Consider the following 24,781-nt stretch of genomic DNA (forward strand, 5'->3'; position numbering starts at 1 on the left):
TTTTTTGATAGAACACCGTACCGTCTCAACCGCCGCTCGACAAAATTAGTTCAATGTGAAAAGTCTTGGAAATGCATGTTATTATCTTGCAAATCATATATTTTTAAAAATATAAATGAAAGGTTTTCATGAGATATGTTGTGTCCCCTTACATTTCATTATTACAATTTATGTATGTGTCCGTTCCGTATCTCTTATAAGGGGTTAGTTTAACCTCCGGTTTGCTAGTAAAACTGAATCACTGTGTCGCAAAATGATGCACGTCTAAAAATGTGTGTCACCAACATGAAAAGTTTGGAAAGTTCTGGGCTAAAGCATGAAAATGTGTGTGTGTGGGGGGGAGAGTTGCACATTTTCGCAAGGGCAAATTTTCACAAATGCAAATTTGCGCAAATGTGAATTTGTGCAAAGTGAGGAAACTGGGTGAAAAAAGAAACCGGTTTTGTCAATGAGGAGATGATGGAATGAAAGGTATCTGATAACGGAAGAAATGCAGATGGAATGGATTTTACAAAATCCATAGATGCCTAATTACGGATTGATTGATGTGCACTCTCGTATAGATCCAGGGTGCTCCAACAAAGTGCAATAAAAAGAAACAGCCACAAGGACATGGTCACGCCAGCAGCTTTTTTGGCTCAGCTAATGCACTCTAATCGTTCACACTCTTTAAGCTCTAAACCATTCGCACTGACAGAGGTGTTCGTGATGAAGAAAGATGTGTATGTATGAATTCCTCTTAAACAGGAGCAGACGGAACAGGCCTAGCACAGTGAGTAGCACAAATGCCCATTATGCAGGACAACCCAGCATCTCCAGTTAAAGATTATTTTATTTATTTATATATCCCACCTTTTCCCCCAGTCCTGGGACTCAAGGTGGTTTACAAGATTAAAACATGTACAATTAAAACAGCCCTAAGAAAGGGCTGTATATTGTTTCAATTTGAATCTGGGACCGAGTGGAGAGTCATGTGAGCAGGTCAGAAAGGAAGGATTTGAATATTTTAATTAATCAATGTGGGTGAACATTAAATGGTTTGAAAATAGTGGCATAGTCTGCACACACACACACACACACACACGCATACACACACACATCCAACAAAGCCATCACAGCATGCATGTCCAGTTCAATAGTCTGAATGGCGCCGGGATGAAGAACTGGTTCACGTGTGCACCTTTATCATTCGGCTAATGAATGTAAACTAACTCCTGATGAGCATTGGGTCTGAAATTCCATTTCTGCCATTTCATAGCTCTGATGATCCATTTACACCAGGGATGCAGAACTTCAGACCTGGATCCCAAATCTGGCCCAACTTTGGTACGAATCTGGCCTCCCCATTAGGGCTGTGCACCGCCACCCCGAACCACTTCAGGGCCCGATCCGGAACTTCCAGATTGGGCCCGAACTGCTTTGGGTAGATCCGGACCTCCCCCGATCTGCTTCGGAACTGGGCTTCAGAGGTCCTGATCAGCCTGCTCTGCTTCGGATTTGGGGATCCGAAATAGAGCGGAGCACAGCCCTACTCCCCATGCCCCTTCTCCTGGCTCCTGCTTTGCCTGTTCACATGTTGTTTGATGGGTTCCCAGTGTTTGCATGTTTCTTTCTCCATTCTAAAAGGATGAAATGTTTCTGTCAATGCTTAATTACTGCCACTAAAGGTTTTAATCTAAAATATTCTGTGTTGGGTCTTTTAATTTTTTGGCCCCGCCCGCTTTATCTTCAGTCCCACCCTCTACTGGAATGTGGCCCCCCGAGAGCTTCTCCAATGTGGAATGCAGCCCTCAGGTTGAAAGAGGTTCTGCACCCCTAATGTACACACTTCAATCAGTACTGGGTGTTGCAGTCATCCATTAATTAACATAGAGCTGGTGTGTGTGTGTCTTGTAGACATCTAGTACAACCTCCTGCTTGATGCAAGAAATCCAGAGGAAGAGCATCCCCGATAGATGCCTCTCCAGGCTGCTTGAAGACCTCCAGTTTGGGAGACTCCATTATTTTCAAGATAATTGGCTCCATTGGCAAACTGCTCTTCCCATCAAGTAATTTTTCCTAATGTGCAACTGAAATCTACCTTCCTGTCATTTTAGCAACTAGATCTAGCCATGAGCTCTGGAGCAACAGAGAAGAAAACTTGGTAGTCTTCTGTATGTATTTGAAGAGGGCTATCATATCCGGCTGGACATCAGGAAAAACTTCCTGACTGTTAGAGCAGTATGACGATGGAACCAGTTACCTACGGAGGTTGCGGGCTCTCGCACACTAGAGGCCTTCAAGAGGCAGCTGGACAGCCATCTGTCAGGGATGCTTTAGGGTGGATTCCTTTATTGAGTAGGGGGTTGGACTCGATGGCCTTTAGGCCCCTTCCTGCTCTACTATTCTATGATTCCATGCAGTCTTCTCTTCCGCAGGCTAAACGTACCCATTTCCTTCAACCTTTCCACATAGGAGCATTCCATTTTTCCATACCAGTGACCATCAGCATTCACACAATGCATGCATGAACCAAGCCTACACCCTGTCAATGTATTTTCAAACCTCTATCTACTCTCATCATTAACTAATCTTCTGCCATTTGCCTTTCATCATCCTCCATTTTATAAAAAGTACAGAACAGGATTTTTTTTAAAAAAAATCCATCTGTTGAAAACTCAACTCTTTGACAGCATCTAATGCCAACACACTTGGGAAGTTCCAATTTTATGGGTAAGGAAGCATGACAGGTTTGTTTGTTGTGGGTTGCGACGCCGTTTTATTGCAATGTTCAAAATCTTATTTAAGAGAGGTACAGAGGGGGAGGTGGGAAGAAGCGAATTTAATTTGGGGTTTGGAGATGGGGATATGAAAAAAGAAGTCTTCCTTTGCAAGGAAAGGAAAAAGGAAGCTGCGTTTAAGGAAATTACTAAATAAACTGGGAATAAATGAAAAGTAAGCATTGCTTCAGAGCAGTCAATCAATGGAATGAATGAGTGCAGCTCAAGAAATCAGCATAGAACTGCCAGAAGACAACAAAGTAATGTAAGTACATTCTTACTTGAATGCTTTGCACCTATAATGTTCTTATGGGATCCCCAGTTCCCCAAATAATGAAAAAGTTCCCAGCACACCATGTTAGTGGAACTGGATGAATAAAGTTGAACGAATCTAGAAACTGAAGGGCTTGGCAAACTTTACAGAATCATAAAGTTCCCTGACTAAGCAGCCAGAAGTATAAAACAGCAGAGCCCATCAGCCCAGGCTTCTAATGGAATGAAACCATTAGTACTAGAACATAGAAGTATAAAACAGCAGAGCCCATCAGCCCAGGCTTCTAATGGAATGAAACCATTAGTACTAGAACATAGTGAACATCTTAGTCTTTTCATACACAAGAAATCCGCATCCTGAATTAGACCTATTTAGCTGCTATTTAGCTATTTAGCTGTCATCTCCGGAACTTTCTCCTGATGTTCACGATCGTATCTCGGCATGTCTTTCAGATATCTCAGCTTGGCTGCTTCATCGTCGCTTGAAGCTTAACATGGCAAAGACTGAATTGCTTGTTTTTCCTCCTAAACCTTCTCCTCATCTCTCATTCTCTCTTACTGTCAATGATGTTACGCTTACTCCGGTCAAGGAAGCTCGTAGCCTTGGCTTTATCTTCGACTCCTCGCTCTCCTTTATTCCTCATATTGAGGCAGTAGCTAAATCTTGTCGATTTTTCCTGTATAATATTGCCAGGATTCGATCATTTTTGTCTGTCTCTTCTGCCAAGACGCTTGTTCATGCACTGGTTATTTCACGGTTGGACTACTGCAACCTTCTTCTCTCTGGCCTTCCTTCTTCTCACATCAGTCCGTTGGTTTCTGTTCACCACTCTGCCGCAAAGATCATCTTCTTGGCTCGCCGCTCCGACCATGTTACTCCGCTTCTGAAATCTCTTCATTGGCTTCCAATTCACTTCAGAATCCAATATAAACTTCTCCTGTTAACCTTCAAAGCTTTTCACGGTCTAGCTCCTTCCTATCTCTCCTCTCTCATCTCACACTATTGCCCCGCTCGTGCTCTTCGCTCCTCTAATGCCATGTTTCTCGCCTGCCCAAGGGCCTCTACTTCCCTTGCTCGGCTTCGTCCATTTTCATCTGCTGCCCCTTATGCCTGGAACGCTCTTCCAGAACATTTGAGAACTACAAGTTCAACCGCAGCTTTTAAAGCTCAGCTAAAAACTTTTCTTTTTCCTAAAGCTTTTAAAACTTGATTTTGTTCTGACTTTATACTGTTAGTTTTACCCTACCCTGTGCCTGTTTGCTTTCTCTTCCCCTCCTTATTGTTTTACTATGATTTTATTAGATTGTAAGCCTATGCGGCAGGGTCTTGCTATTTACTGTTTTACTCTGTACAGCACCATGTACATTGATGGTGCTATATAAATAAATAAATAATAATAATAATAATAATAATAATAATAATAATAATAATAATAACTGACTGCTAGGCAACATCCTCCCTCAACCATCAACTTGACCTGTGTTTGCACCCAAGGTATTCTGAGGCACCCAGAGCTGTGCATTACCCCTTCACCTTGACAGTCTCTTGTTATTGGACATTTTCCTTTCTGTTTCTTTTGTGGTGTGATCCCCTGCCATCACTATTCCAACACAACAGCACTTGGGTTTGGGCTTCCATTGGAGAAGACCGCAATAGAGATATGTGTTGAGTTGGGTTCTGGTTCTGACTTGGACCTGGCAGAACCAGACCCTGACTCAACATAAGACGTTTGGTGTTAATCAACGTATGGTTGATTAACAAATAAACAAGTAGAACATCGGTGGCAGCAAGGAGCTGTCCACACTCCTATCAGGCAACAGATCCTCCCATCAGATCCCAGGAGAGAGACACCCTGCAACACAAGGTGCAGCACTGGTGTCAGGGGTCCGAATTATGGGGCACCTGCCAAGTCCTACATCCAAACCAAGGGTTCATTAGAGCCTGCTGGCTCTGTTGCTGCTACCAGTTCATCTGTCCCCTCAAAGTAAGTGGGCAGTAGCAAGAAGAAGGAGGAGTATTGTGCCCTCTCCCTCTGGATTGCTATGGGGACTGGACCCAGAGCCAGGAGGCAAACAAATGGGTACTGATGACAACAGCAAGAAGGACATGAGCCCACTCCAGGAGGGGGAATCCACTGAAGGCATCATGCCCAGGGACCGTCCATCACCTGGAGCCGATACTCCCAAGATGCCTTTTGCTTACAGCTCACTGTCTGTTTCCTTCCTTCACACATGCAGACCCATGTGTAAGGAAGAAAAGGCACACCCACTGCAGGGAGATCGCTGCCTCAAGAAACCACAAGGGACGTCCATTGACCATCTCGGAGCATGAAGAAAGATGAACACTATGTCTTCAAAGCCCAACCGTGTTCAGGCCTTGCTTTAAGGCAGAGGGGTTGAACCTAAATCTAAGCCTTCCCCAGGTGGCCAAACCCCCTCTCCCTCAAACGCCATCCATTTAGTGGTTTCCTGGATTTGGTGGGGTGGTGATTCCCCATTCTAAAAGTCGAAATGACTCTCTTAAGGTATAGTTTCTGGCAGTCAGAACTTGAAGCTAAAACAGACTAGCATTTTGCCCACCTCTTGCCATTCGGTTCCTACTGCGCTCAACATCTAAGGTCCTCCTCTGGGCGCCTACTCCAAGGGAAGCTCGGAGGATGGCAACAAGGGAGAGGGCCTTTTCAGTGGTGGCCCCCCAACTGTGGAATGATCTCCCCGATGAGGCTCGCCTGGCGCCAACATTGTTATCTTTTCGGCGCCAGGTCAAGACTTTTCTCTTCTCCCAGGCATTTAACAACATATGCTAAGTTTGTTTTTAATGGACCCCAGAACTGTTGTTGTTTAAATGGATACTGTTGTTTTATATTTTTGTTTTTATATTTTTGATGTTTTTAAATTTTGTATACTTTTAATGTTCACTGTTTTTAACTTTTGTAAACTGCCCAGAGAGCTTCAGCTATGGGGCAGTATATAAATTTAATAAATAAATAAATAAATAAATAAATAAATAAATAAATAAATAAATACTACTACTGGAATGTGGCCTCTGAAAGGTTCCCTGAAACTGAATTCAGCCGTTGGGCCAAAGGAGGTTTAACAATGCTGCTTAAGCCAAACGTCATGGTGATAATGTCACTCCCAGTAACCATAAGCAAGAACCTAAGAAGAGCCCTGTTGGATCAGACCGAGGGTCCATTTAATTCAGCCCTCTGTTCACACAGTAGCCAACCAGTGACGGAGGAAGCAGCAGCCAGGCACTTCTCCATCGTGCCTGGGTCCAGCTCCAGCTGAGAGCCCCCTCCCTCCTGCTACGAACTGTCTCTGCAGAGACCACCAGTGAGGCAGGAAGCAGCAGCCAGGCACCTCTCCATCGTGCCTGGGTCCAGCTCCAGCTGAGAGCCCCCTCCCTGCTGCTGCCAACTGTCATTGCTGAACTTTGCAACTAAGATTGTGGTACCTGAATTTGCTTTCCTTTCCCCCCTCCTCCTCCTCCCTCCCAATCCCCTTTCCTTTTGTGTCATGTCTTTCAGATTGTAAGCCTGTGGGCAGGGACTGTCAAGAAATACTTTTGTAAGCCGCCGCGAGAGCCTTTTTTGGCTGAATGGCTTAAATAAATGCTTAAATAAATAAAAATAAATGAAATAAAAAACCAGCTGTCGACACACAAGCAGGACGCACTGCAACAGCACCCTCCCACCCATGTTCCCCAGCAACTGGTGCACACAGGCTTACTGCCTCTGATACTGGGGGTAGCACAGAGCCATCAGGTCTAGTAGCCATTGATAGCCTTCTCCTCCAGGAATCGGTCCAATCCCCTTTTAAAGCCATCCAAATCGGTGGCCATCACCACATGTTGTGGTAGTGAATTCCGTCGTTTAACTCTGCACTGTGTGAAGAAGTCCTTCCTTTTATCTGTCCTGAATCTCCTGCCAATCAACTTCATGGGATGACCCCGCTGGGTTCTGGTATTACTCGACTACAATGACGGTCAGACTACAATGATCCATTACTGGGCTAGATGTGGTCTTCCTTGTTTTGTTTTAAAATATTCCACAACTTTGTTTTTGACTGTTTTATTTCAGCTTTTAAAGGCTTTTAACTGGGATTGGGGGGTGGGGGAAGCTGAACCCTCTCTCTTGAATAGGCTGAACACCTTGGACAGCTCCCTTAGACTTCTGACTTCCGCTTCTGACAGAAACCCAGAATGGATTCACAGTTCTATCTAAATCTCAGTCACTAGTCTCCTCTGATTTTAACTCTGCTACCTTCTGACTAAGATGACACATATCTTCTTAAAATTTCCTATCGCCGTCCATCCTTCCCTGTTTCTGAAATGTGGATGTCATTAGTTTTACGATGTTGCATGAATGCTGATCAGCACATCATCTGAGTTGTTGACACAGTGCTGTGCTCTACTCATCTCTTAAATCCGAAGGCAGGTGCTTCTGATTTCTTTAAGCGGGTTGCATTCATTTTAATGCTTAAGCCTTTTAACACATATTAACTCCCCTGTTAAAACAGCTCCACTGGCTTCCAGTCTGTTTCCGGGCACAATTCAAAGTGCTGGTTATGACCTATAAAGCTCTATATGGTTCGGGTCCAGGTTATTTGAAAGAACGTATTCTCCCTTATGAGCCTGCCCGTGCTTTGAGATCTTCTGGAGAGGCCCTTCTTTCAGTCCCACCTTCTTCACAGGCACGCTTGGTGGGAACATGGGAGAGGGCCTTCTCGGTGGCTGCTCCGGTGCTCTGGAACTCTCTTCCTGGGGAAGCCAGGCTGGCTCCCTCCTTGATGGGCTTTTGGAAGCAGGCTAAAACTTTTTTGTTCAAGCAGGTCTTTGGAGAATAATCCAGCCCTCCATCTATGTTAATGTCTTATAATTTTGTTGTGTATTTTTTAAATTGTTTATGGTTTTGTTTCCTTCCCCCCCCCCCCCCATGTATATTTTAAACTTGGCCACCGTTATATTTATTAAGCAGTTTGCTGGTTCGTAGCCCAGAGCTCAGGGCTAATAATAACTGATAATGAAGAGGCTGAACCTGTTTTGTGGATATGGTTCAGTGCTTTGGGTAGCTCTTTTAGAGTTCTAGTTGGCTCTGGTAGAAACCCAGAATGGATTCACAGCCCCGCTGACATGAATATACCCGGTCACTACGTTCAACATCTAAGGTCCTCCTCTGGGTGCCTACTCTGAGAGAGGCTCGGAGTGTGGCAACGAGGGACAGGGCCTTTTCGGTGGTGGCCCCCAGACTATGGAATGATCTCCCTGACGAGGTTCGCCTGGCACCAACGCTGCTATCTTTCCGGCGCCAGGTTAAGACTTTCCTCTTTGCCCAGGCATATGGCGGCACATCTTAATCACCCACATGTTTAGTTTTTTAAACGGTTTTTAATGCTTTATGTGAGTATGTTCTGTGTTTTAGAATTTTAAATTTTGTATACTCGTTTTTATCTTAATTTTAGAATTTCTGTAAACCGCCCAGAGAGCCCCGGCTATGGGAGCAGTATATAAGTGCAATAAATAAATAAATAAATAATCAGAGCCACCAGCCTCCACTAGAACATTGTCTCCTGATACGCTGAAGGTGTGATTTTGTGGAGACTGACATTAGGGTTCCATCCTTAGCCCTAAACACAATTAGAAATAAATACAAATAATATAATCAGGGCTTGAAGACGATGGCACCTCCTCCCTCTACATACACACATACTCACGTATGCACTAGGGATGTGCTCCACTTCTAATCGGACCGGCGAATTAGAAGCGGAGCGGGGGGCTTCGCCTGCCCTTAAGGCGGAGGCGAAGAGGATTGGGGGGCTGGCGGAGCGTGGCGAAGAGGATCGAGGTGAAGGCGGATCCTTCGCCTCAATCCGGAGCTCCGCCGGAAAGGTAAGTGGGGTTTACCGGGCCCTGCCGCTGTCGCTGTCGCCCATGTGGCGACAGCGGCAGGGCCAGGTAACCCCCCCCCCGCCCTCCTCTCCCTTACCTGCCTCCGTCCGCGGTCCATCGGCGTCTTCAATTGAGCCCGCGGTTCAAGCGGCCCAGACTTCCTGGTTGAACCGCGGGCTCAATTGAAGACGCCGACGGACCGCAGACGGAGGCAGGTAAGGCCCCCCTCCCCCTTGGTCCCTTACCGGGCTCTGCCGCCGTCGCCGCACGGGCGGCGATGGCGGCAGGGCCCGGTAACCCCACCGCCCTCCTCTCCCTTACCTGCCTCCGTCCGCGGTCCGTCGGCGTCTTCAATTGAGCCCGCGGTTCAAGCGGCCCAGACTTCCTGGTTGAACCGCGGGCTCAATTGAAGATGCCGACGGACCGCAGACGGAGGCAGGTAAGGCCCCCCTCTCCCTTGGTCCCTTACCGGGCTCTGCCGCCGTCACCGCACGGGCGGCGATGGCGGCAGGGCCCGGTAACCCCATCGCCCTCCTCTCCCTTACCGCCTCCGTCCGCGGTCCGTCGGCGTCTTCAATTGAGCCCGCGGTTCAAGCGGCCCAGACTTCCTGGTTGAACCGCGGGCTCAATTGAAGACGCCGATGGACCGCAGACGGAGGCAGGTAAGGCCCCCCTCCCCCTTGGTCCCTTACCGGGCTCTGCCGCCGTCGCCGCACGGGCGGCGATGGCGGCAGGGCCCGGTAAACCTCCCGCCCTCCTCTCCAGGCCTTACCTGGTACCACTCCCCTCCACTGCGGAGCTCCGATTCGGAGCTGGAGCTCCGCGGCGAAGAAGAGCGGAGTATGGGCGGAGCAGCGCGGAGCGGAGCGGGCCAATCCGAAATTTTCGGATTGGCCCGCGGGGCGGAGCGGAGGGTCCGTGCACACCCCTAGTATGCACACACACACACACATACACACACACACACACACACACTCTTAAGGGAGGGGATCTGAAGTGCAGAGGAGTTGACTTGCTGCCTTGCCTCTTTGGTGTTAGGGTTGCACCTGAGGAAGCCTCCTCGGACGAAGAGGAGGAGGAAAACTTACCTGAAGAAGAGGGTGTTTCCTCCCCCACAGCCAGGCCAGAGACTGGCATGCAGGGAGAAGAAAGCCGAGCAGTGGAGGGGGATACAGGTCCCTCGGAAGAACTGAGGGCTAGCTAGCCCTTTGCCCTGCCTGACGCTCAGGAGATGGAATCAGAGGCAGAGATTGGGAGACCACCCAGCCCTCGGGAGCGTAAGTGTAGGAAAAGGGCAGAGCAGACGCAGGCAGTAAGAAGGAGTTTACGCGTGCAAAACCGGTTTGGAAAAGACACCAAGCTTAAATAGGAGGCTGGGTCAGAGGATGGAGTGATGAGGCACAGCTGGACTCAGGGTGAGGCCATACTGGCAGGGCTTGAAAAGAAGGAACCGGGACGCTGCCTTGCTCTGGCAAACACCTTTTGATTCTCTGATAGCCAGTGCGTTCCTTGTCCTGTTCCCTGCTTCTGACCCTGGACTTTCGACCCGGACCAGCTGACTGATTTCACTTGTACGTGTGACCCTGGCATTCTGGACATCGGACTTGGCTTTTGGAAAGGACTGGATTTTGGACCTCAGCTTGGCTCTGGACTTTGCGTGATCGGCACTCTGTTTGGCTTAACGACTCGAAGACTGAAGCTTGCCTCCGCTTGCATTCTTGGCCAGAGATTTATGGCCGGGTAACTGGACAGCATAATAAAACACTTAAAGATAACGCTTCGGCTCAAGGCTGGTCTTTAAAATTTGGGGCAAACAGAAATTACTTGAAATCCGTATCTATCTAGGACCCATGTCTTTACCTCTCTCCTCCCCCCGCCGAAGGCAATTGTGCAGGCGTTTCAGGACAGGTGATTGATGGCCCTAATACTGATTTTGGGAAATGCGTGCATGTTTGTGTGCATGTGTGTACACTAGGTAGGGATGTCACAAGCGTCCACTTCGGTCCACGGGGGCAGCAGACGCTCCTGCATCCGGCCGTCATGGATCCAAGCAGACATGCCCAGGGTGAAGACAGACCCATGCCTGAACGCTCATGAGCCCCCAAGAGCACTCAGGAATGGGTCCTCCCTGGCTTCCAGGATCAGCCCTTTCCCCATGGTGCATTAATGGCGGGGAGAAATACACACAAACGTTGGCCAAATCTGTGCAAATTATTACACAAATTTGGCTGCAATTTGCAGAAATCGCCCAGAAATTCCTGCAAATTGCAGGACCTTCCCAAAGAGATGTGCAAAACTCCTGGAAAATCTGTGGAAGGCCCGACTCCCTGCTGACTGAGGCAGGCACCGCTACAGGAACCAAAACAAAGTCTAGGGGAGCTGAGCCTAGGAAGACCCGTCGAACTCCACTCGCCCAAATTGATTTCCCCCCCACATCCCAAATATACATGCATGCGCGCTGATCAATCCAGCTGCCTGCATTTTGGGACTGTCATGACGACCACCTTGCACGATTTACCACTACACCACTGCCATTCACACAAGTCTTGAGACGGAAGGTGGCATAAAGCTGTAAGCATGTAAAAAGATCTCTACTGGATCCTGTTTGCCCCAATGGCTGACGTTGAGGAAACCCACAAGCAGAACTTGAAAGCAACAGCCCTGGCCTGTGGCATGTCCCCACCATCTGGTATTTGGAGAATGTAAGAAGTGCTTCCCTGGACCAGAGCAAAGGCTGTCTAGTCCATAATGCCCAACCACATGCTTCTAGGAAGTCCACATGGAGGGCTTGAAGGAAGTAGCTCCCTCCCAGTGCTGTTCCTAACTGATGGAGCAATTTGCTCTGTCAAGTTTTTTTTTTTTTTACCCAATTTTTTTTTAACCTCCTGAGCCTTTTCAGCAAAGCGAGACAGAGTTGTGTTCCGAAACCTGCATTTGCACACTTTCAGATGAAGCACACCTCAGGGGAGAGTGTACACTAAATGCTTATATATTTGAGAAAAGTGGGCACAAAACAGCAGTCTGGCAACGTAACGTACTTGGGGGTGGAGACGGGAAATGTGTACACTTAAAAATGAGCCCAAAAATGCATACATTCATGTGCGTGTGACCAAAAACGTGCATGCAAGTCATTCAAATGGCCTTTTGATTAAAAACAAAAAATGAAATAAAAACAAAATTGCAAACTCATCCAACATGGGATGAAATGAACGTGATGTCAACAACAACGGTCTCAGTGAGATAGAGTCTGACAGACCTGGAATCCCTAATTCAGAGTCAAAGGATGCTGTCTTTGTTCCTGGCAACTGAATACAGCTGTCATGGCTGGCAGCCTTTGATAGCCGTAGCCTCCCAAGATTTTGTCTGATCCCCTTTTAAAGACATCTGAGTTGGTGGTCATCACTATACCATGCAGCAAAAGATATGGTGCTTCTCAACATGGACGGTCCACTGAGCTGTCATGGGCCAAAACCATCAATAGACCTCTCTTCCATGAAGCATCAAATCCCTCTTTAAAGCCATCTCAAGACATTGGGCACCACTTAATAATTATGCCCTGTCGGAAGGATACCATTACCTGTCACGTTGTAATTGGCAGACAGCGCCTCACAATATCTCTCGAGAAGGACAGAGAAGGGCAGGGTCACGGAGGAATCGCAGCGCGGAACCAGCTGGGTGAAAGGAAGACGAGAAGAGCAAGCGTTAGTAGGGAAACGGAATGGCAGGCAGAAGAAAAAGGAGCAAAAGCAGCAAATTTCTCCGGGCTCAAATCGATTTTCATCGTGGCATTTCTGCATTCAGGTTGGCTGACAGCCCTTAAAAAGAACTTTAACAGAAATTAACGATGAAAAAGAATTTCACCCTATACAACTAAGCAGATAAGAATGATAAAATGGCAATTTGGTCACATTTTTGCCCCTCAAAGACCGCAAAATGCCTGCCGGAACCTTAAGATAGGGCTGCATAAGAATTTTGTTTTTCCTTGCAAAATATGTGAGCCGGCCCTGTTCAGAGTCCCGAATGCGAACATGAGCACCTGCCTGCCGAAAATATTTATAAATTGTTGAACACGTCTCGTTCCCGATTCCCAGTTTGATTTGTGCAAATTTCCAAATTTGTGCCAGCTTCCTCCATGGACTGAATCAGCCCCGCTTTTGTCTATGGAGGAAAGTTTTGCAAATTCGGAAATCTGCCAAATTTGGAGAAATTTGCACAAATTTGGAGGAAATTTGTGCAGATCTCCCGTTGGATTGCGGTTTGAGATGTGAAACTTTCCCATCATTTGCCCATCCTTACCTTAAGGCCTGCTTCAGAGTCTTATTGTGTGTACCCACACCACAAGAGACTAGATGTGTGATGATTGGAGCCGGCCCTACCACTAGACAGACCAAGGCAATCACCTCAGTCGGCAGATGATGGGGCTCATGTTTCCAGATGTTCCTTCTGGTATCCTTGGCTGCTCCTCTCTGTAAGAGGATGCACCTGGGTATGCCGCACATCTTGTCCTGGTCCCATTAAATTAGCCTGATGCCTCAGGCGTGGCAGAGGATGCTATCTAGGGATTGTGGAGGATTGTGAGCCAACAGTGCGATATGGCTGCAAGAAAGGCAAATGCTATTTTGGGCTGCATTAATAGAAGTATAGCTTCCAAATCACGTGAGGTACAGGTTCCTCTCTATTCAGCCCTGGTTAGGCCTCATCTAGAGTATTGCGTCCAGTTCTGGGCTCCACAATTCAAGAAGGACACAGACAAGCTGGAGCGTGTTCAGAGGAGGGCAACCAGGATGATCAGGGGTCTGGAAACAAAGCCCTATGAAGAGAGACTGAAAGAACTGGGCATGTTTAGCCTGGAGAAGAGAAGATGGAGGGGAGACATGATAGCACTCTTCAAATACTTAAAAGGTTGTCACACAGAGGAGGGCCAGGATCTCTTCTCGATCCTCCCAGAGTGCAGGACACGGAATAATGGGCTCAAGTTAAAGGAAGCCAGATTCCAGCTGGACATCAGGAAAACTTCCTGACTGTTAGAGCAGTACGACAATGGAACCAGTTACCTAGGGAGGCTGTGGGCTCTCCCACAGTAGAGGCCTTCAAGAGGCAGCTGGACAGCCATCTGTCAGGGATGCTTTAGGGTGGATTCCTGCATTGAGCAGGGGGTTGGACTCGATGGCCTTGTAGGCCCCTTCCAACTCTGCTATTCTATGATTCTATGAACCCTGAAAAGGCAGGTTCCCTCTAATTGGGATTCGTTGAGTGGCGGCCAAACACTCTAAGACACGGTTTCTCTCATTTTAGAAAAAGTTTATTACGAGCAGTGCTGCAGCGCTGCAAGGTGGCAACCCTTAGAGGATCTGAAGGACTGCCCACGAGTTGCAGGCAAAGCTAACATACTCACAGGGTAACATCCTCAGAAACAACAAGAGAACCTCCTCATATAATAAACCAATCATAATACAGCAATAGGTAAGCTTTTCAACCAATGATAGGCAAGGATTGATATGCATGTGCAGCGTTCTAAGGACAGGCAAAACAAGACGTGGATGGGTATTGCAATCTTGGAACATCTGTTCCTTGTGGTTACTACTCTTCCTGTCCTCGCCAGGAGGCTCACACTCAGATCTACACCAAGCAGGATATGACACTTTGAAAACGGTTTGAAAACTGTATATGGAGTGTGTCCTGGCCCCCAACAGTTGCCACTACTATTATAAAGCGTTTTAAAACAGCAGTGTAGATCCTGCCTCTGACCAATGTGTCAACACTTCTTGTTGGTTGAGCAAGTGTTACTCAATATATTTTCGGTTACAGCTTGGATCAAATTGCTACAGAACTTAATTTCTAATAGAAGCGGCTTACAGCGAAACGGTGGGCACAGATAAAACAGCCCATTCACTTGTTTGCTCGACTGGATGCTCAAGAACTTTGTTCCTACTGACAAATCATGTAAACACGCCCTGTTCGCAACCCGAAATGGAACGCAATTCTCGGGAAATGTCCCAGTTCCCTGAACTGCTGTTGTTTAAATGGATACTGTTGTTTTATACTGTTTTTTTTTTTTTTATGTTTTGATGGTTTAAAATTTTGTATTATTTTTTTTAATGTTTACTGTTCTTAACTTTTGTTAACTGCCTAGAGAGCTTCGGCGATGAGGCGGTATATAAATTTAATAAATAAATAAATATAAAATAAACTTGCCTCTGCATTTGAAACACACACATTACGCTTGCTGAAAAGTAGTGAGGCTTTTCATAGACTTGGACTTGCATATGCTGTGGATTCTGTGTTCGTGCCCAGACTCAGGTGGCAAGGAGTTCCCAGTCCTAAGCAGAAGGATGGGACTCCTGGGCTTGAGGCTTAACCTTTCCTGAAGCCATGGTAATGGGGTCAGCTCAGTAGTGGTAGGCTGAGACTGACAAGTGCGTCACGGATCTCTCTGCCCGGCTCTGGTGGCTCAGAGCAACCTTTCCTGGGACTTTGTTTTAGGAGCTTGGCCATGCCCCTTTGAGGAGCCAGCGTATGTGGCATCTGGAGAAGCTCAAAGCTGTTATTGGCGTACCCTATTCACCCCATTCTCCAAGTGTTTGCCGTAAGGATCATTTCAGAAAAAAGAGCCTAAAGCTTTCTAACCATTGTTCAGCTTTAAGTGTGTTTTAGAGACTCTGTAACCATTAAGCGTGTCTACCGTGTGATTTCCTCAATAAAAGGAGTCTCACTGATGGGAGAGTCTCATGTCAGCTTGCCAGCATGTGTGAAAGCCAGAGGGAACAGGCAAGAACACGACACTGGCACAAATGTGTATTTCTCTTGAAAACTCACATTTTCATGCTTTAGCCTATGGGGGGAAAGGTATATTTTCAGTTGGAAAAAAAATGCACATTTTTCCTGATTGACAAGGCACATTTCCCCCAATCTGAAAAGGATGGAGCTTTGAGGTGGAACGTGGAGGACCTTGAAGAACTCCGACATTGCATGTCAGCACATCCCGAATGCTAGCCCATCACAAGTCAGATTCAGCTACCAGTCCAGATGGCTTCTCTACATGGAGTGGGAAGTGGGCGCCATCTTGTCCTTTGCCTGGGTTAACAAAATGCCTTGGGTCAGCCTGGTGGGCCGCTTCTTAGTGGCGCTGCTGCTGCCTCATTTACAGAACACCCTTCCTTGACACATAAGAATGTAAGAACCCAAGTCCTACAAAGAATAGTTGGAAGAACTTGGTAGATTTAACCTGGAGAAGGTTTAAGGGAAGCACGAGAGGTGTCTTCAAATATCTGACGGGCTGTCATACGGAGGACGGCTTTGGAACTGCCTTGTTTTCTGCTGCTCCAGATGGCAGAATGAGAACTAACGGGTGGAAATTGCAAGGAAGTAGATTCCAATTAAACATTAGGAGAAACATCCTAACAGCAAGACTTGTTCAGCAGGGGAACAGACGGCCGCAGGGGTGGGGGCAGGGTCCATCCTTTGCTGGAAGTATCTAAACAGAGGCTGGGCAGCCATTTTTCAGGCATGCTGCAGGTCCATCCTACATTGTAGAACTTGCATTGAGCAAGGGTTTAGTGTTCATGGCCTCCAAGACCCCTTCCAATTCTGGGATTATATAAGACGTCTCCACCTTGATTATATAAGAGGTCTCCTCCGTAAGTAGAGCGTTGGACTAGATGATCGTTGTGGTCCATTCCAACTCCACAATTCTATGATTCTCCTCCTTTCCTGCAGGTGAGTGGCCTCCAGGAAGGAGGACTCTTAGCACTGGGAGGAGGTGTGGAAGTGACTTGGCGTTAGCCATGGGGGCAATCCAGTTGCCAGAATTTAACATAATCAGCTATAAATTTCTGAAAAATCCAGTTCCAAGCAGTGCTATTTGAAACCCAGTTTTGGGATTTGATCCTGTTGAGTGTGTGACACAGAAGATAAATGCCCACATATTTTTCTAGAATAATAATAATGACAAGGTGCTTTAATAGAGGCAGGAGGTTTGAGGCTTATCTCAAAAAGGAACGTTGCCGAATGCTATTGCAGCCTTCTGTTCCCTTGACAAGCACGCCGGGCATTGGTCTGTGAAGCACCATCGCTTTGCCAGGCTCCCTGATAAAAGTGACTAGATGATTAAAACCCTCTGCATTTTTTTAAGAAAAACACACACATGGACAAGGTTGTATTGCCAATTCATCTTTCGACTCATCAGGGATGGGATACTGCTGGCTTGCAATGTGACAGCCAAGGCAACGTCTCCATTGCAATCAATATTAGTGAGATGTTGTTGCTGAAGCTCTCTGGGCAGTTAAGAAAAGATTAAAACATTATAAGTTGATATACAAAATTTAAAACCATAAAAACATAAAACAGACAGCATACAAAGGTCCTTTCTACACCTAAGGATTATCCCAGGAAAATGGAGGGATCGTCCCTGCCTGCTCCCGGGATCCCCTGTGTGTCATTTGGATAAACAGGGATGATCCCAGGACGATCCCAGGGAAAAAGGCAGGTGTAGAAATGGCCAAAGAGAACATACATTCAAAAACAACTTTGAACTCTCAACTAAACCTAAAGATATAGCTGGGATCGATTAAAAACTGAATATATGCTGCTAAATGCCTGGCAGAAGAGACAAGTCTTGACCTGGCACCGAAAAGATAACAATGTTGGTGCCAGGCAGGCCTTGTCAGGGAGATAATTCTGTAATGGCGGGGGACACCACTGAGAAGGCCCTGTCCCTTGCGTGATTTCTGCCCCCTGTATTATTTGCTCACCCTTTACACTGGATGGACCAGACTCTGCTAGACAGAACAACGAAGTGGGAGAGAAAAATCTCTCCTTATCCTTCTAAAGGCAGCTCCACAGCTCTTGGGGAAGGATAAGAAGTTTCTGACTCATGGACCCTGCCACAAAATGCTGCAGCATGAAGAGCTTCTGTTCCAGATTCCATATTTTGGGGAACTATGAGATATGGAGAAGATATTTATGTATTTATTTTAATGTGATAACCCTCATGGTCATTGGTGGTAGTTGGGCAGAACAGATTTGCACCCTAGCAAGGCCGCTCAGCATTTCAGTTGTGGCAACAGCTCTGAAAAGCTCCCAAGGGCCATTGAGTGAGTGGACAGAAGGGGAGAAGTGAGGGAAGTGGGATGGCAACTGGAGAACGAACAAAACCACACGCAGAGAGAGAAAGAGAGAGTGAAGGAAGGAAGGAAAATCCACTCAAGATGGACAGGGACAAAGGGAAAGGTGACTGGAGACTGAAAGGCGGATTGGAGAAGTTCCCCTGAACGGACGGGAGACGCCAGGAATGGATGAGAGAGTTGCCTTCCAGAGAAGGTGTCAAAGGGGTGAGGTGGTAACCCTTGTTGCAGGACTGTACTTATATCACTGGAATTCAGTTCTTAAATACACAGTTACAAGATGGGGGATACTTGGCTCAGCAATACTACAAACGAGAAGGTTCTTGGAATTGTTGTAGATCGCAAGCTGAATATGAGCCAACAGTGTGATGTGGCTGCAAGAAAGGCAAATGCTATTTTGGGCTGCATTAACAGAAGTAGAGCTTCCAAATTGCATGAGGTACTGGTTCCTCTCTATTCAGCCCTGGTTAGGCCTCACCTAGAGTCCAGTTCTGGTCTCCACACTTCAAGAAGGATGCAGACAAGCTGGAAATGTTCAGAGGAGGGCAACAAGGATGATCAGGGTTCTGGAAACAAAGCCCTATGAAGAGAGACTGAAAGAACTGGGCATGTTTAGCCTGGAGAAGAGAAGACTGAGGGGAGACATGAGAGCACTCTTCAAATATTTAAAAGGTTGTCACACAGAGGAGGGCCAGGCTCTCTTCTCGATCCTCCCAGAGTGCAGGACACAGAATAACGGGCTCAAGTTAAAGGAAGCCAGATTCCAGCTGGACATCAGGAAAAACTTCCAGACTGTTAGAGCAGTACGACAATGGAACCAATTACCTAGGGAGGTGGTGGCCTCTCCCACGCTAGAGGCCTTCAAGAGGCAGCTGGACAACCATCTGTCAGGGATGCTTTAGGGTGGATTCCTGCATTGAGCAGGGGGTTGGACTCGATGGCCTTGTAGGCCCCTTCCAACTCTGCTATTCTATGATTTATTGATATATTCTTTAAAAATGTAATGCAGTGGTTAGACAGTGTATGACTAAGCAAGGTCAACTATGCTGACGTTGCTAGTTTGCAGAATCACACACACACACACACACACAGAGAGAGAGAGAGAGAGAGAGAGAGACCTGGAGTTCACATGATGAAACAACCCATGGTTTGTTAACAGTGAGTTGCTTTTGGAGCAAGGGAGCGCACTGGCTGTCAACTGCTCACCTGCTTCTGGTGCACCAAACAAAGCATAGATGCTGCTGCAGCCCTGTGTGGTTCTTTGTCATGCCTGAACCCAGAACTCTGCATTATTAGAGGCAAAACAACTCAGACTTATAACCCAAGAACAAACCATGGGATGGAACTCTAGGTTATTTCTCCCACAATAACCCAGGATTCTGTATTTAGATGTCACGGAGAACAAGCCAGGGGTGAAGTCTCCCTGCATTTTCCAGTGAATCGGAAGTGACTTGTTTCATTACACAAAATGGGTCATTAAGCAAAACAAAACCTGCTGGCCATGTATAGTTAAATAATTGGTGCTTGATAAACATTTTGGTTTTTTTTTGGTGGGGGGGGCGGCGAGTTATTCATGCACTCGGCAAGCCATGATATATGGCTGGTGGGTGCATTTGGTTTGACCGGACATTGGTTATGCCAGTCCCTCTTTTCAGACTCCCCAAAGATGCATTCTCCGTTTTTTTCAAGCCTGCCCTCCTATCAGTTCATGCAAAATTCTATTACATTACCATGATTAGGGCACTGACAATAAATCACAGAAGTCAGTGTTCTTGGCACAGAATGAGTAGCTGGCCATATTTCATCAAAGGCTGCACACTGTGAATGCCTGGCTGCACCCAAAGGCATGCCTTCAATGCCAACACGGTCCCCTCCACTGTGATTTTATATTAAGTTGTTTCTCAGCTCCATCAGGCACACGTTAGAAACTTGCTGTGCTAAACCCCCCAAATAATGGACTGCACGAGTCAGCCGGCAATTTAAGACTTAGAACTGAAACACAAGGGGGAGGCACAGTGGCTGATTTTGTACTCCCAAAATAATTTCAATTATGGGCCACTGCAAGCTCTCAGCAGAGGTAGCTTTGAGAAAAACACAAAGCAGTATCCAGTGTCGTATATGAAATGATTACACTGATGGAGTATAAAATCCAGATAGATAAGAGTGTTTGTAGAGGAATTCCTTCTGTGCATCAACATTGTGGAGTATTCATTGGAAGCATATGACCACCAGGTTCACCTACTGCATTGCTCTCATTATTTATTTATTTATTTATTTATTTATTTATTTATATAGCACCAACAATGTACTTGGTGCTGGACAGAATATCCAAATAAAACAGCAATACCCTGCCTGGAGGCTTACAGTCTAAAATCACATTAAAACATATGAAGTAGGGGAAGGGGTTACACAAAACTGAAATAAAGGAATAATCCTAGCAAGGAGAACAGTAAATCAGGCTAAAATACCAAAAGCTATGGAAAACAGATGAGTTTTCGAACGCGTTTTAAAATCTACGACGGAACTCGTGGTTCGTAGATGCTCTGGGAGAGCATTCCAAGCAAAAAGGGCAGCCAAAGAGAATGGGCGAAGCCGGGCAAGAGAGATAGAGACTCTTGGGCAGGAGAGCAACATAGCATTTGAAGAACGGAGGGTACGAGGGGGATGGTAGAGTGAAATGAGAGAGGAGAGATAAGAAGGCGCAAGACCATGACACGCTTTAAATGTCAGCAAAAGAAGCTTATATTGAATTTTATATGTAATCAGAAGCCAATGGAGAGATTTCAACAAAGGAGAAATATGGTCAAAGCAACGAGCCAAGAAAATAATCTTGGCTGCAGAATGGCGATGAGAGACCAAAGAGGAGAGATGAGCATAAGGAAGACCAGTCAAGAGAAGATTACAATAGTCCAAACGGGAGATAACCAAAGCATGTACAAGAGTCTTAGCAAAAGACACAGATAGGAACGGACAGATCCTAGCAATATTATATAGGATCAAGCAGCAGGACTTGGCTACAGCCTCGACATGTGAGGAGAAGGAAAGTGAAGAATCAAATATGAAACCAAGACTCCTAAAGTGAACACCAACACACTGTCTCCCCCAATGCTCCACGTTTAACAACAGAACAAAACGATTGTGCATAAACCTTTTGATGAACAGTAGTAAACATCAAAATGAACCTGGTGTCATGTTCTCAAGTCTCAATTCCCTCCTGCCCCCTGGCTCAGAGAAGGACTTCAACCAGGAACCCATCCCCCACTATTCTAGGACATTTTAGGCCAGAGGACATGGCTTTACCAGAGTCCTCAGATGCAGAGTCCTCACCATCTCCACACCATAGGAGCCAGCAAGTGCAGAATCATAAAACGGACCTTTAAGAAGCAGACAACTCCTCAGAGGCGGTGGGAGTTACTAGCAGGTCCAGACCTGCCAGACTTCATAAGGCCTCTGCAGGTTGCTGAGTCAACAAGCTTTCCCTGAGTGAATGTCAGCTCACATAGACCTGTCCAGGGTCCTGAAAGCCCCTTGCGTTGCCTCAGAGCCAGATATGACTCTAACTTGCCCTTCTCGTAAGTGCAACTTCTTCAGATCAGCTCTCCAGGGAACCTTGAGCTGATGAGCTAGACAGGGCATTTGTCTTAATTTCAGCAGGACTCTCAATGGTGGCACAAAATGTAGACACTCAAAAGAAGACTTTTTTATGAGTATAGCTCCATGCTGAGAGCTTCATCCATTAACTTTTTATACTGGCAGTGGTGCTCCAGGGTCCGTAGCAGAGGTCTCTCCCATCACCTTACTACATGATCTGTTCTTAGTGAAGATGCTTGGAAGTGAGCCTACACGCGAAGCGTGTGCTCTACCACTGAGTTACGTTTCGTGCCCTTTCCACTTGTCGTACAGCTGCTAAAAGCCCAGGAATCTTGCCAAGAAAAAAAGAAGAAGTGGGAACTCTATTCATCACACATCTATCTATTTGTGAAGTCCAAAAGCAGCTTTGGATCATATTTAAAGGCACTTACTGAAGTGGTAGAGAGAGGAATGAGATATTGGATTAAAGCACAGATGGGCAGGAAAGACGTGTGTTTTGTCAGTTCACTCTCAAAAGCAGACAAAAGGGGAGAGAAAGAGCCTGAGGGAAATGTAGGTTGATGTTTTGAAACTCCCATGGCTACTGGCTGTGAGAGCTCTGGCTTCAGTATATTTAAAATGAAAGGTCCATGGCCATTGGCTCAGCTGCTGAGGTGCTATGGAATATGCATGAGTATTCCAACTGTTCAGCAGCTTAAAAGAAAAAGAAAAACTATGTCAGAACAGACAGACTAGGATCAATTGCACCAGTACTATTGGTGGGCAGGGGGTACAACAGAGAAGACAATTGGTAGGACTACTGAAATGTTGATCTATTTTCAGACTACATGAGTGGTGAAGATTAAGGCCTAATCTATACCAAGAAGGATATTACACTATGAAAGCAGAATGAAAGCGGTATGTAAGAGGCAGGAGCCACATGACTGCTTTATAGTAGTATTGAAGTGCACTGACAACTGTTAGAGCTCATTGACACATCCCTATAGAGTGCTTTCATACCACTAGATCCTGCTTGGGGTAGATTAGGCCACAGTGTATTCTAACTTACTGCAGCAGAGGGGGAAAGTGATTTAGGAATCTGTTCAATGGCTCTGTTGGGACCAACTGCTATTTTACTCATCGGTTTTTGCTGCGTGGAACAAATAGAACAATAAAATCACCCAGAACTCCATCCACTGGTGGCTGCAGCAGAGCAGGAGGTGAAGCGTCATAGCACCCTCCATCAAACCAGCTAAAACAAGCTACCAATTTGGCTCCTAATCCTGCCCCCAAATTATTGTCTTCACTGGCCAGCCCACCAGGGTGTTATGCAGCATTATGAAAGAGTGGGTGCTGGAATTATTTTCATTTATTTATTTATTTATTCAATTTAATTATTTTCATTTTCCCTCCTCGTTCCCTTTTTCTTTTGTAGGGTGCAAGCCACCTCGTGCGATTGGGCGGAAAGGTGATCCAAACCTATAAATGTAGTAAATAAAGATGTATAAATATGTACAAGTGTGGTGTGTGTGGATGGCGGGTTTCAAGCGGTGGATATCAGCTTCGGCTGATACACCAGCTTTCTAGAGTTGGAAGACCTAAAGACGGTCGTGCACGCGCTGGTAACTTCGAGGCTCAACTTCTGCAATGCATTCACCTTTGTGCCTAGTCGGCAAACTTCAGTTAGTCCAAAATATGGCAGCCAGGCTGGTCACTGGTACACCTAGAGGTGACCACATTACACCAGTTTTAAAATCTCTTCACTGGCTGCCAAATAGTTTCCAGGCTAAGTATAAAGTGTTGGTTATCACCTTTAAAGCCCTACATGGTTTGGGTCCAGGCTACCTGCGGGATCGCCTTCTCCCGTACAATCTGCCCCATCTCCTCAGGTCCTCTGGGGAGAATTTACTTCAGTCAGCAAAGACTAGGCTGACAGGTATTACCCAGAGGACCTTCTCTTCTGCTGCTCCCAGACTGTGGAATGGCCTGCAGGAGGAGATTCGTCAACTGACAGTCTTTTAGCGTTTAAAAAAGCAATAAAGACATCTATTCCGGCAGGCCTATCCAGTGGAATTGTTGAATGTTTTTAGGATGTTTTTAGGATGTTTTAATCATGTATGCTGTGTTTTTAATCAGTTTTTAATATGTTTTATATTCACTGTTGTTCACCGTGGAGAGGCGGGTAAGAAATAATAATAATAATAATAATAATAATAATAATAATAATAATAATAATAATAATTACTATTATATCCCTGAGTACTAAATGCAAGTTACATAAATGGGGACATGTCTGAAAATCGGGGAATGATGAAGGCATGCATATTTCTCTACTAGAAAATAACCCTAACGAAATCCATGTCAGTGTCATGTCTTTGTCCTGATAGTTCTGTCCACAAAGCTCATAGTTAAATGTCTGCTGCCACTGGATGTCGTGGCGGCTGCCAACTTAGACCAGCGAGGTCTTTGGCCTGACCCAGTATGGCTCTCCTTATGTTCCCCTTCCACATTAATCAGCAAAAGTTGTTTTTCATGAATTAAATGTTTTCATATGTCAAAACACACTTTTACATACTTATATCAATGCATAGTTCAATGCATTGGTATATTAATGCGTATTTAAATCCGCATTGCCTCTCAAGTCAGGCGTTATGCATTTTTCCAAACTGCCAACATCGGGAGAATGGCAAGATCTGGTGTGTAGCTCAGTTCCAACCCGTAGGGTGACCCTATGAAAAGGAGGACAGGGCTTCTGTATCTTTAACAGTTGTAGTGAAAAAGGAAGTTCAGCAGGTGTCATTTGTGTATATGGAGAACCTGGTGAAATTTTAGCAAAACCATGCTATTTTGCCATTTAAAGCAATAGCTAAAGGGCATTTTACAAGATGGTGGGCTCTCTGCCCCAGGCCCCGCTTGCCCCTGTGATCTGAGAACTGGTGCCACATGCCGTCACAATGCACTGATGTAGGGTGACTATATGGAAAGGAGGACATGGCTCCTGTACCTTTAACAGCTGTATTGAAAAGGGGATTTCAGCAAGTGTCATTTGTGTATATGGAGAACCTGGTGAAATTCCCTCTTCATCACAACAGTTAAAGCTGCAGGTGCCCTGCCCTCTTTTAAATCTGGTCACTTTAGTATAGCTCCTGCACTTTAACTTTTGTGAT

The 24,781-nt window shown here is 46.1% G+C and overlaps 1 protein-coding gene across 1 annotated transcript in view; it reads right to left on the minus strand.

Moving 5' to 3' along the window:
• The window catches only part of CRHR2 (corticotropin releasing hormone receptor 2), a 193,133-nt gene extending 171,759 nt beyond the window's left edge, over positions 1 to 21,374 (minus strand). The window contains exons 1-2 of the mRNA XM_063147611.1: positions 21,345 to 21,374; positions 12,500 to 12,593 (exon numbers count right to left, since the gene is read on the minus strand). Of these exons, the coding sequence (XP_063003681.1) occupies positions 12,500 to 12,593; positions 21,345 to 21,374 (124 nt within the window). The remainder of the gene's footprint in view (positions 1 to 12,499; positions 12,594 to 21,344) is intronic.
• Positions 21,375 to 24,781: the final 3,407 nt, after the last annotated feature.

The sequence above is a fragment of the Elgaria multicarinata genome, chromosome 1, assembly GCF_023053635.1.
Source record: "Elgaria multicarinata webbii isolate HBS135686 ecotype San Diego chromosome 1, rElgMul1.1.pri, whole genome shotgun sequence".
NCBI classification, from domain to species: domain Eukaryota; kingdom Metazoa; phylum Chordata; class Lepidosauria; order Squamata; family Anguidae; genus Elgaria; species Elgaria multicarinata.